The sequence below is a fragment of the Carcharodon carcharias genome, chromosome X, assembly GCF_017639515.1.
Source record: "Carcharodon carcharias isolate sCarCar2 chromosome X, sCarCar2.pri, whole genome shotgun sequence".
In the NCBI taxonomy this organism is placed as follows: Eukaryota; Metazoa; Chordata; class Chondrichthyes; order Lamniformes; family Lamnidae; genus Carcharodon; species Carcharodon carcharias.
In genome coordinates this window covers 6,740,872-6,753,718 of record NC_054507.1, presented here as the reverse complement: position 1 = coordinate 6,753,718, position 12,847 = coordinate 6,740,872, and the positions used below count along the sequence as shown (strand labels likewise).

At 44.0% G+C, this 12,847-nt stretch overlaps 1 protein-coding gene across 3 annotated transcripts in view; it reads left to right on the top strand.

Moving 5' to 3' along the window:
* spryd3 (SPRY domain containing 3) overlaps positions 1-12,847 on the top strand; it is a 301,493-nt gene that overhangs the window by 258,548 nt on the left and 30,098 nt on the right. For 2 of the 3 annotated variants that reach the window (XM_041180447.1, XM_041180446.1), the window contains exon 9: positions 12,275-12,394. The exons of the other annotated variant lie outside the window; for it this stretch is intronic. In XM_041180447.1, the coding sequence (XP_041036381.1) occupies positions 12,275-12,394 (120 nt within the window). The remainder of the gene's footprint in view (positions 1-12,274; positions 12,395-12,847) is intronic. 3 annotated transcript variants of the gene reach the window in all.

Genomic DNA, 12,847 nt, shown 5'->3' with positions numbered 1-12,847 from the left:
GCAAGCGTAGAAAAATTGAGAGAAGCTTCTACTTGGCCAACATCAAAACTAGGAAGTAACAGACTGAAGGAATTAGCAAGACAAATCGGGGGTGAGGGTTGTGGGGATTGAAGACGCAATAGAAATGAATGCCAACTCATTGACCCTCTAAGTTAAAACAGTGTGTAACAACTCTTTCACCTGTTGCTTCAGAGGCTAATGGGGCACAGACCTGAGTATTGATTGCAAGGTAAAAGAGGTTGATGGGAAGTGTGAGGGGCACGCACTTTCATATGAGACAAGCCAGTATCAGAGTAACACTCCCTCTATTGATTTGTGCTGGATTCGAACCCGCGATCCAGAGGTGAAGGGTCAGTGTGTCACCCAGCACTCGTTTGTACTGTTGTCAGAGGTCACAGATCAAGTTGATGCAAAACCGGTAGGCAAGTGTCTGTGAGGCATTCTCCGGAATCTGGTCACATTCCAACAACGGGAATGGGAGCAGGTTGGAAGCCACTCACATGTTTTATTTTTCATGTCTACAAAAGTTATGGTACCAAGACAGAAAGTGGGAGGAGAAATCTGAAATCAAAACCAAGTGCTGGAAATACTCAGCAGGTCAGGCAGTATCTGCATAACTTAGTCAACCTTTGACTCAAAAAGCAGCTTAGGCTTTGGGAAAATAGAGTTCGGAACTTATTAATGTATCTGCCATTGACAGATCTGACTTGATGCTATCTTCAATTGCCTGTATAGTCCCTATACCTTGCACAGTTTTAACATCTCTCACCCTTACCTCTCACCCTCTCCTGTTAACAGCAGTATTATTAATATCAGCTGCTCTTAACATTGACATTCTGTTCATTCAGTTCCAAGCAGGCAGTCTAAGTTTAATGCTGCTCTGTGCTAACTGGCACTTTAAACAGCTGGTTAATCCCTGGGCTTGCCTGGCTATTTAAAGTGTCAATCAGCGGAGGTGCTGAGCTCTTCATCAACACCTATACTATCAGATGAAGGCAGTGTAGTTAAAACAGTGAGAGTTCCAGCACAAAACTGATCAATTCAACTGATGGGAGTGAATAAAAATGACTTGTGGAAATAGTGATTTCAGCACCATAGCAGATTCCTCCAAATGCTTTGTTATGGTGAAGTACATGCTATAGTCAATGTCCCATTATATATCATCAAATATTCTGTGTTATAGTCAAGAGACAAAACAGCTTCAAAAACAGCACTCCAATTATTGCCCTGTACCTAAATCAGTGGTTTTGGTTTTGATATATACCTGGCATGTCTATTGTTGTCATTTAATTGACTTTCTTACTTTGGATGTATGTTTTCAGAAGGGAACAGGAGGCAACTGTGAAAGGTGATGAACTTTGTGAATGCCTTACATAGGTGCATAGAAACAAGAGGAGGTGAGGTCATTTAGCCCCCTCAAGCCTGTTACACAGGAACAGGAGGAGCCCCATTCAGCACCCTCAAGCATGTTACACTGGAACAGGAGGAGGAGGCTATTCAGCTGATAAAGCTGTTACATAGGAACAGGAGTAGGCCCCACAGTCCCTTGAACCTATTACGTAGGAACAAGAGGAGGTCATTTAGTTCCTTGAACTTTACATTGTATCTAACCCCGTGTTGTACTTGTCCTGGGAGTGTTTGATGGGGACAGTGTAGAGGAAGATTTACTCTGTATCTAACCCCGTGCTGTACCTGTCCTGGGAGTGTTTGATGGGGACTGTGTAGAGGAAGATTTACTCTGTATCTAACCCCGTGCTGTTCCTGTCCCGGGAATGTTTGATGGGGACAGTGTAGAGGGAGCTTTACTCTGTATCTAACCCTGTGCTGTACCTGTCCTGGGAGTGTTTGATAGGGACAGTGTAGAGGGAGCTTTACGCTGTATCTAACCCCGTGCTGTTCCTGTCCCGGGAATGTTTGATGGTGACAGTGTAGAGGGAGCTTTACTCTGTATCTAACCCTGTGCTGTACCTGTCCTGGGAGTGTTTGATAGGGACAGTGTAGAGGGAGCTTTACGCTGTATCTAACCCCTTATTGCATGTGCCCTGGGAGTGTCTGTTGGCAACAGTGTAGAGCAGGATTATCCAATGTATGGCCTGTGGGCCAGAATCTGGCCCGCCAAATTTTTATCCGGCCTACCAACTGGACTCAATCCAAACACTTGATTGCAAGTGACCCCGCCGACCTCTGGAAGGTATCCCAGCATCCCTTCTGATAAATGCCCAGACAGCTGGGGCACACTGTGATGTTGCTGCCTGATGTGTCACACTTGGCAGTGACACGTGAGCTGTTCATTAAGATGAGCTGTGCCAGCAATGGTGGCCTTGTTGATTGTGCGAACCCGTGTAGCCGGTGAGTGAGGTAAAGAGAAGCTCCCCTTTATCATGCGAGGCATGGAGAAGCCTTCGACCTTAAGCCATCAGTTGTCGAGGAAATGAAGCTTTAAATGCTACATGTGGGGCGTGTGCGTTTCTCTCTGACAGCAACCCTAGGGAAAAACAATCCAACACTTAGAAGTGCACAAGAGACCTGTGAACTCTGTTACTTGGAGACTTAAAAGTTTTTCTCTCTATTGACTTCAGAATCCTTAATTTCAAGTATCAATGTGTGCCCGGTATCTATCTCAACCAGTGCCCACCCATAGTATTTATCAAAACCAAGATGGCAGCTCCACTGGCTAAGAAGAAGAAAATGGAGAATGAATGTCGAGTCCTTTCTTTTGAAATTTCCTCACCAGCCTCGTGAGTAAGAGAAAAATTGAAATGCGGCCCCTCATGTGAAAAGGTTGGACACCCCCTGGTGTAGAGGGAGCTTTATTCTGTATCTAACCCATGCTGCACCCATCCTGGATTGTTGGCAGTGCCTCTATATTACCCATGCTGTATGAGCTTTGGGAGTATTTGATGGTCACACTGTTCAATTTCCCAGTATTGAATGTGCTGAAAGCTCAAAACAAATATCTTCAAAACAAACTTAAGCTTCCCAAAAATCTCCTGTGTAGGCATCATTGGCTTTATGGCTTATATCAACAGCAGAAAACCATTAAAAAAAATTCATGTTGTAGATTTTTTGATAACTGAAGTCCGCATGTTGGGAACTGGTGCTGAACATACTGTGTCAGAATGCAGTAGTTCTGCTAGGATTAGCTGCTGTTTTTGAGTCAAAGTATTTCTAATATGGTAGAGTAGCCTTAATCACAAGATAAGATTGCAGAAGGGAAGGGGGGAAGAGAGGGTGAGTCAAGCAGTTAGTTTTTAGCCTCAGCTTTATAATCTTTTTTTAAAAAAATTTTTGGCGTGTTTTGCAGTGCTATTCCTGTCAGCAAGAAGAAACTTTTCTCAAAGAATTATCTGCAGCTATTCTGTGTGTGTGTTTTAAATAAAAGGTCATTTAGAAGTTAAGAGTGTGTATTTGGCAAATGAACTTCTATATCAATAAATGCAAGGTTAACTGCACGTTAGTAGGAAGATCACGTACTCTTTGGAAAAAGTGTCTCTAAATGGGGTAGAGGAACAGAGGGATTTCAGGGTACAGAGGCAGAAATCACTAAAAGTAGCAACATAGGTTAACAAGGCCATCAGAAAAGGAAATAAAGCACTGGTGTTCATTCCAAGAGGGTTGGATTGGAAAATCAGATGTTCTGATAAACTTGTACAGAACCTTTTTTAGACCATACTGGGAGGATTGTGAGTAGTTCTGGTCTCCATATTATACAAAAGATATTGAGGCACTGGAGGAGGTGCAAAAAAGATTTACTAGAAAGACACCAGAGCGAAGAGGTTGTATCTGTTAGGAAAGATTAAGCAGGTGGGGGCTCTTTTCTCTAGAAAAGAGAAGACGGATCAAAGTCTTCAAGATTATGAAAGGGTTTAACAGGGTAGACGTAGAGAAGATGCTTCCACTTGTGGGTGAAACCAGAACTTAGGAACCATAAATATAAGATAATCACTAATAAATCCAACAGGGGAATTTAGGGGAAACTTCTTTACCCAGAGAGTGGTGAGAATGTGGAACTTGCTGCCAGAATTAGCTGAGGTGAATAGTATTGATGCATTCACAGGGAAACTGGATAAGCACATGAGGGAGAAAGAAATAGAAGGATATGTTGATAGGCTTAGATAAAGAGTGGTAGGAAGACATTCATGCGGAGCATAAACAGCAACATGGACCAGTTGGGCAGAATAGCATGTTTCTGTGCTATAACTACTTTGTAAGTTTATCTAAATGATTTAAAGTATGTACAGATTTAAAATAAAGCAGTTGTTGATGCATACAAACAAACAAAAGCAAGATGTGTACATGTGGGTAGCACTACACATAACTGGGGTTTATGCCATGTTATGGCAGGTGTCTCCAGGGCAAGAAAGGAAGAAGCAGGGTGTGTAAGGCTTTATGCTTTAGTGGGCTTGAATGTTGAGGAGGTGACCAAGAAAGGTTAGGCAGCTGCCAAGAACGCCTGCCCATTGTGGACTGTGCTTCACAATAGTACAGTTGAGATCTTTTATTTAACATATTTCATTTATACCAAGTTCTGCATTAAGAATCTATGAACCACAAAGTCTTTCCATTAACTGATGGCACCTTTCCATACATTCCAACCTCGTATCTTGTGAGCTCTGCCAGAGGTTCCAAGGAAAGTTGAGAGAGGCTCCAGTTGCATCCAAGCTGATAAAATTCAGGATGTCAAAGGTGTCGGCTTAGCTTTGTGCCAAAGTCCTCAAGTCCAAAAAATTGACCTAAAAGTTTTCCTCTTTGCATGCCCATACTCACGCTGGGTAACCAGCCAGGAAACATTGAGAAGGAAAGGGATTGGTTGCAGTGTGCTGGACAAATTCTCTGCGTGGGCCCAATTTAGCTTCAGTGTGCATTTCCTCATGGGTTGACTCAGGCTGGAGGTGCATAGCTCTACATAAGACAGTTTGTATTTGCATAACCTTTAGAGTAGGAAAGCGTCCCAAGAAGTGCAATCAGACAAAATTTAAATCATGCCAAAGAAGGAGATATCAGGATGGGGTGGCCAAAAGCTTAGTCAAAGAGGTAGGTTTTCTGCAGCTTCTTAAAGGAGGTAGGGGAGGTCTGGGGAGAGAATTCCAGAGTTTAGGGGCTGAGACTGTGAAAGGACGTGGGGAATGTGTGAGGCCAGGTTTGGAGGAATGCAGAGTTCTCGGACGGTGGTTGAGTTGGTAGAGGTTACAAAGATGGTGAGAAGCAAATGGAGATTTGAACACAAGGATTAGAATCTTAAAATCGAGGCAGTACCAGACTGGAAGCTAATGTAGGTTAGCGCACATGGGTGAATGGGACTTGTTATGAGTTGGATATAGACAAAAGAGTTTTGGATGAATTCAAGTTGTTGGAGGAAGCTGGGAGGCCACCAGGTGAGCGTTGAAATAGTCGAGTCTAGAAGTAACAAAAGCACAGACCTGGATTTCAGCAGCACATGAGCTGAGGGGGTGGAGATGGCAATGTAATGGAGGGGGAAGTAGGTGGTCTTTGTGTTGGAAAGGATGTGGAGCTACAAGCTCAGCTTGGGATCATTTAGGATGCAGAACCTGCAATCAGTCTGGTTCAGCCTGAGACAGTTGCCAAGTAGAGGGGTGGAATTGGTGGCCAGGGAACAGAGTTTGTGGTGGGGACCGAAGATAATGGCTTTGGTCTTTTCCATGCTTAATTGGAGGAAATGCCTGCTCATCCAATACTGGGTGTTGAACAAGCAGCGTGACCACTTGGAGGCTGTGGAGTGTTCAAGAGAGGAGATGATAAGGTAAGAGTTGGTATGAGCAGCATACATGGTGGAACCTGATGTTTTCAGGTGATGTCTCTGAGGGGCAGTATGTAGATGAGAAATGTCTTAGGGCCAACAATAGATCCTTGGGGGCCTCTGGAGGCAACAGTGCAGGAGCGGGAACATTAGCCATTGCAGGAGATTCTCTGGCTACGATTGGATAATATAGAGTTGGTCCAGGTGAGGATGGTCCCACCCAGCCGGACGACAGAACAGAGGCATTCAGGGTGGATGGTGTGGTCGACCTTGTCAAAGATTGCAGACAGGCCAAGACAAGATTACTTACCACAGTCATAGTCTTAAAGGGTGTAATTTGTGACTTTGATTACAATTGTTTCAGTACTGTAGCGGAACAAAAAGTTAATTAGAGAAAGTTAACTTGAAGTTACAAGTAAGGTGGGCACAGATTTGAGAGGAGACAACACATTCAAGGACTTGAGAGGGGAAAGGGAGGTTGGAGGTGGAGTGGTGGTTTGCGAGGACAGAGGAATGAAATTTTTTTTTAAGAACAGCAATCGCTAATTCAAATCAAGGTCATGGAGTTGACCAAGTAAATTATTAGAAAAAGAGACCAAACACACAATCCATACAAATGCAGCCTGCTGTATTGTGAAACTCAGCACATTGTGAACTGAAAGCCTATTTTAGGGCATTCCATTATTGGTCACAGATAACCAATACCTTTTTAAGGCTTAATGTGCATTTTAAAGTTCCATTGGTTAGCATTTTACTGAAGTATTTAACTGATGTAGCTTATTAAGTAGAGGGGAAATTGAAAACATCTAGGCTCCTGATTTGAACAGGAATGTTGGCATTTTCTGTTTTGTTTTTGTAACAGATCCTATTAAAAACTTGTGCTGTTTGTTTTTCTTTGAATTCCTTCATTTGGACTTATTTCTGCTTATTACTTTGCTCTTGTAGTGTCAGTTTTTCCATGAGATACAGCACGTAGGTAAGATGTCAGTGGACATGGGATACAAGACAAATATGCAAAGTTTGGCTCAATAAATGAGAAGTCGCATTGTGGGATTAGATGTAAAGCTGCGGAAATGTGAAGTCCAATAGAAAGCAGCTGTTTTGGAATATGGCTAAATTGGAATTGTAAAACTGAGCGTTAATCTGAAATTTGGTGTAAATCAGATATCCTTTTATCCTACTCCTGTGGTTTGGCAGCTCTGGAAATATTTTCCATATTTCCACAGTTTCTGCATTCAGTGACTTAGTTAATTCTCATTGAAGTCCCCTCCACTTTCCCAACATTTACAGCATTGATTTTTGAGACAAAACAGGAGTGAACATGGCTCAGTGGGCTGATCTGTCACCATGCATAGCAGGCCAGAAGGTTCAATCCCAGGGGTATGCCAAGTTAGCTGTGACACAAGTAGAGGTGCCACTGCTTAGGGAGGGGAAGTTGGCCAAGCCTTCAACCTTTGATCACTGGCCAGTGACCCCTGCTGGAAATAGCAAAAGCCTATGGTCATTGGACAAGGACTGGGTTAGACTCAACTATGATGCCCTCAACAGTCCCATTCGCGCACCCAAAGGTATTTGGCTGAGGTTTGAGAGATTCACTGCTGCTGTACCCCAGCAAGGACTGGACAGCTTCAGGAAAGGAGAGGAGAAATGGGACAGAGTGATGTGAATAGTTGTGCCCTATGGCGTTGGCCACATGAGCATGTTGTTGCACCTTCTGATCCTTTTATTTGAATTATTTACTAACATTATTGAATGAGCATGTCAATAGGGAAGTATCAAATATTGTATATAATTTCAACAATGAGAAAAATATCAACAGCACTTTTTGTTTACAAAGCTAAACCTCTTTGACTGCAGTTTGTGACATCAGTGAGTTTCCTGACACACGTCCATATGAGCAATCAGAACAAGCTTTTTCCCCAGAACGTGTTTCCAGCTGCCGTAGCTCGAGCTCAGGATTTCCCAGCTTGAGGGGGCAGCTGGAGTTACTGCGGAGCATCAGGGAGGATGAACATCCCACAGGCAGCGAGAGGTCAGAATAGGAGATAGGCGGCCATCTGGAAGAGTAGGAAGGGGCTGGAAGTACAGGAGTCTTCAGGGGGTGAGCCACTCTCGACCACGTGCTCAGCATTGGAGACCGCTGGGAGTAACGATACCTGGAAGGAGTGCAGTCCAGATCATGGCACCAATGGACAACTGCACAGGAGGGAACAGCAAAGCGTAGAAATGATTTGGAATAAGGTGGGATTGATCTATGCAAAAGGAACAAGCTCATTGGAGCGAATGGTCTTTTCTTATTGATTAAAATGTATGTTGTTAAACATATGAATGTAATGCTGTGCCACACCAGCAACGTATGTAATGTAACAGCAGCAATGTCGAAATGCGTATGTACAATGACACCAATGCATGTAATTTAGCGGCGCCAATGCATGTGATGCAGCAACGCTAGTGCGCAAAGGTGTATATATCACAGTGCCAATGTGTGTAATGTAACAACACCAATGCGCAAAGGTCTATGTATAATTGCACCAATGTGTATAATGCAGTGGCACCAACGCATGTAATTTAGCAGCGCCAATGCATGTAATGCAGCAATGCTAGTGCGCAAAGGTGTATATATCACAGTGCCAATTTGTGTAATGTAACAGCACCAATGCGCAAAGGTGTATGTATAATTGCACCTATGCATGTAATGCAGCAATACCAATGTGCCAAGATGTATATATATATATATAAAAAACAGTCCCAATGCATGTAATGTAAAGGTATCAAAGCGCAAAGGTGCATATATAACAGTGCCAAAGCATATAATGTAACGGCGTCAGTACATATAATGTAATGGAGCCAATGCGCAAAGGTGTGTGTATAATGGCGCAAGTGAGTGTAATACAGCAGTGCCAGTGCACAAAGGTGTATATATAACAGCGCCAATGCATGTAATGTAATGGCACCAATGCGCAAAGGTGTATGCATAATAGTGCCAGTGTGTGTAATGTAATGGCACAAATGCACAGAAGCTTATATATAACAGTGCTAGTGTATATAATGTATGACATCACTGCGTGTAATAGAACAGTGCCGATGCACATGTATAATAGAGCACCGTTAGTGCAAAAGTATCAAAGCGCCAGGAGTGACCATTCGAGTGTGTATGTGGGACTGTATGTGATCGTGACAGTGCAGGTGGCTGTACCTTTGTGAGTGTTGAGACAGATTAGGAGCAGATGTCTGCCTGTGTGTTATAGTGCCTTTATGAAAGACATACAGTGCCAGTGTCCGCGTGACTGTTGAGGTGTGTGTGTGTCTGTGTGCACGCACACCAATAATGTTTAATCTATGACCTTAGTTATTGACTCACTCACCAGAGGTAATAACTTTTCTCCATTTACCCATATCAAACCCTCTCATCATCTTGAAATCCTCTATTCTGTTGCTTCTTAACCTTCTCTGTCCCAAAGAGAACAATCCTAAACTCTCCAATTTCTCCTCATAACTGAAGCTCCTAATCCCTAATCTCCCTTCCTATTGACCTTTACATCTTTCCTGACATGTGCTGCCCAGCCTAAAGCTGAGGCCTAAGCTGTCATTTATAAAGTTCTACCATGATCCCTTTGCTTTTATATTCTATTCTTCTATTTATAAACCTGAGTAACCCATATGCTTTTTTAATCACCTTCTCAATCTGGTCTGCCACCTTTAAGGATTTGTGTTTATAGATGTCAACGTCTCCCTGTCCATCTAAAATTTTGAAAAATTTAAATCATTTATAATTTACTGTCTTTCCCTATCAGTCCTCCCAAAGTCTGTCACTTCATGCTTCTCCACACTGAGCTCCATGGCCAGAATTTTATGACTCCCACCAGCAGGTTTTTAGGCTGGGGGAGTAGGAAATTGAAGGGACGGAATTCCCTCTGGGTTCCCACCCACCCTGACCATGCAGCGATTTTACACTGGGGCAGGAAAGGCCCTGGGCAAGAAGTCTGCCCTTGCCCCAGTTGCGGCCCTTAAGTGGTCAATTAATTGCCACTTAAGTGCCGTTTCTCACCCGGCCTCAATTTTTAGGGTGGTGGGAGGATTGAACTTGTGTGGGGGAAAGTCGAAAATCAACAGAGTTACACCTCTGGCGGGAAGGGGAAGTCGTCCCCAACCCCCTCCACCCCTCAAGGTCTGGTGGCCTCCAGACCTATCCACCTCCCCCCCCACTGTCCCCAACAGCCCAGGCCTCTCCCCCAAGATCCCGATCGCCCTCTTCACACACACACACACACACCACCCCCCGCCCCCCCACCCCCCCCCGAGGCTTTACCTACCCTCCCCACTCTAGGACCCCTCGAACGTACCTGGGCCTCCAATGCCCAGACTGAGGCTTTGACACCCTCCTGCATTTCCTCTTCTGTCCACTGATTGGCTGACAGCTCTCTAAGGCGGGACTTCTTCCTGAGGGAGGGGCGAAAGTCCCACCTGCAGCTGCACAATGCCCATTCGAGCATGAAGTGACTGCAGGGCGCTCGGAGTCAGTGGGAACTCTCAGAATGGAGGGAAGCAAGACCCCCACCATCCAAGGAATGCAGGACCATGTTTCCATGTTTCTGCCCACTCTCCATCCTGTACTTGGCCTAGTCTTCCTGGTTATTAACTGAACTTTGCTCATTACATTTGTCATAAACCTGGTCTTTATGTTTTATTTTAAATTTTATCACCTTTGCCATCCAGGCTATATTAACTTTGGATGCTACAAGCCTTGAAAATTTGCTGACAAATTTACTCATCTGCCTCCTTCTCGCTGTTTGGACGTCTGTATAAAAAGCTCCCCCTCTGTTGCTTAACTCAAGCCAAATCGATTCAGTCCTTTTGCCATCTAGTAAGCCCTTTCTATTTAGAACTCTAACATCATTCTTAATCAATGCTATCTCCTGTTTCTCCTGCTCTATCATTCCTGAATACTTGATAACCGGGAATGTTAAGAATGCATGCTTGAGCTGTGTCTCTGTTAATGCCACCACATCATAATCCCACATGGCAGCTTGTGCCTGCAGTTCACCAACCTCCTTGGTTCCACTGTTGGCATTGACTTACATACACATTTCATGTCTCCTTTGTCAAAGTGGATTTTCTGAATCTGGCTCCCGCATTTTTTCGGATCTTTCTAATTTTACTGCTGCTTACATCTCTTTTTGTGCTCTGATTTCATTGCTGCTCCTTTCTGCTATGTTCTTGTTCCCCTTCCCTTTGTCAAATTAGTTCAAACCCTCAACAACGGTGCAAGTTAACCAACCAGCTTTCATGTAGTAAAACATCCCAAGGCGTTTAACAGGAGAGTGTCATCAGACAAAACCTGGCACCGAGTTGCAGGGTATATTAGTACCAAAAGCTTGGTCAAATTGAACTTAGAGCGTAGGACCTTGGCAGTTGGAGGCACGGCCACTGCTGGTGGAGCACTGAAAGTCTCTTTAATATTCAGAACAGTCAGAAGTTCAGAAAATTTGGAGTGTGACAGAGAAAGGGAGGGGCCAAGGCATGAGGTATTTGAAAATAAGGATGAGAATTTTAAAAATCGAGGTATTAGCAGACTTGGAACCAGTGTAGGTCAGCGAGCGCAGGGGTGATGAGTGAACAAGACTTGATGCGAATTGGAGTTTTGGATGTGCTCATGTTTATGGGAGGTGCAAGGTAGGAGACTGGCCAAAAGTGCACTGGAAGGCGAGTCTAGAAGTACCAAAGGCATGAATGGGAGTCGAGTTTTCTGTGTGTGTGAGGTGCATTGCCCAAGTGTAGGGATATGTGTGCATAAGACATTACCTATCTGCATATCAAGCTATCGATGTGAAAGAAACACATTGCCAATGGGTGGGGAATTCTGTGTATGTAATCTATCCCTACTACCTTCCAGGATCTCCTTATTCTTCCTATTCTGGCATCTTGCACATTCCCAATTTCCTTTGCCCTACTGTTGGTGGCCGTACCTTCACTTGCCAAGTCCCTAAGCTCTGGAATTCTCTCTCTAAACCTCTGACCCTCTCTTTCTTTAAAGCATGACCTAAAGCCTACCTCTTTGACCAAACTTTGAGTTGCCTGTGCTAATATCTCCTTATGTGGCGCAGTCGCAGATTTTGTCTGATAACACTCCTGTGAAGCATCTTGGGATGTTTTACTATGTTAAAGGTACCAAATGAATGAAAGCTGTTGTTGTAATATGTGATTAAAAGTCCTAGAGTCATTACAGAAGGAAGCCATTCAGCCCATCAAGTCCCTGCTGATTCTCTGTGAAACAATCCAGTCAGCTCCACTCCCACACACTGCCCGCAAAGAGATGATCTCTGTATTTGGGAGATGTCATTGTGTGTGTATGTGTGTGTGGCAGTTTATCTGTGTCTGGCACTGCCAATGTGTGTGTGTGTGAGGACATTGTCAGTTTGTGTGAGTACCTGTGCCTGGCTGTGTGGCAGAGAGAAAGGCAGGACCTGTGTCCGTGTGTGTGTGTGTGTTACTGAATTCTCTGATTTCTTTTCTCAGATGATGGCAAGCTTTTCCAAGGAAGTGGAGTGGGAGATCCCTTTGGCCCTCGCTGCTACAAGGGTGATATCATGGGTTGTGGTATCATGTTTCCTCGAGATTATATTTTAGACAGTGATGGTAAGAACATTGTTAGTATGATATGTTACTATATGGAAATTGGACTTACTGATTTCTGAGTTAGAATGGAGCACTGACCCCACAACACTGACAGCATTTCAACATTGAATGTTTTTGCTTTTATAGAATTTAACAGCACAGAAGGAGCAGTATTGGCCCACTTACCTTCTGCCCACTCTCAATCAAGGGGCTATCCCATTATTCCCATTAGCCTTCACCTTTCCCCATTTGGCCACCATGTCTGTGCCCTCTCTGAAAGAGCATTTCCCCATTACTCTTTCTCCTATCAGCCTAGCACACCTGTGCCCTGACCAAAAACTCAACTAGACCAGCCATATAAAAACTTTGACTACTAGAGAAGATCAGAGGCTGGACATTCTCCTCCAGAACTCACTTTCTAACAGCATTGTGCAAAAACCTTCATGAGACAGACTCCAGCAATTCAAGAAGGTG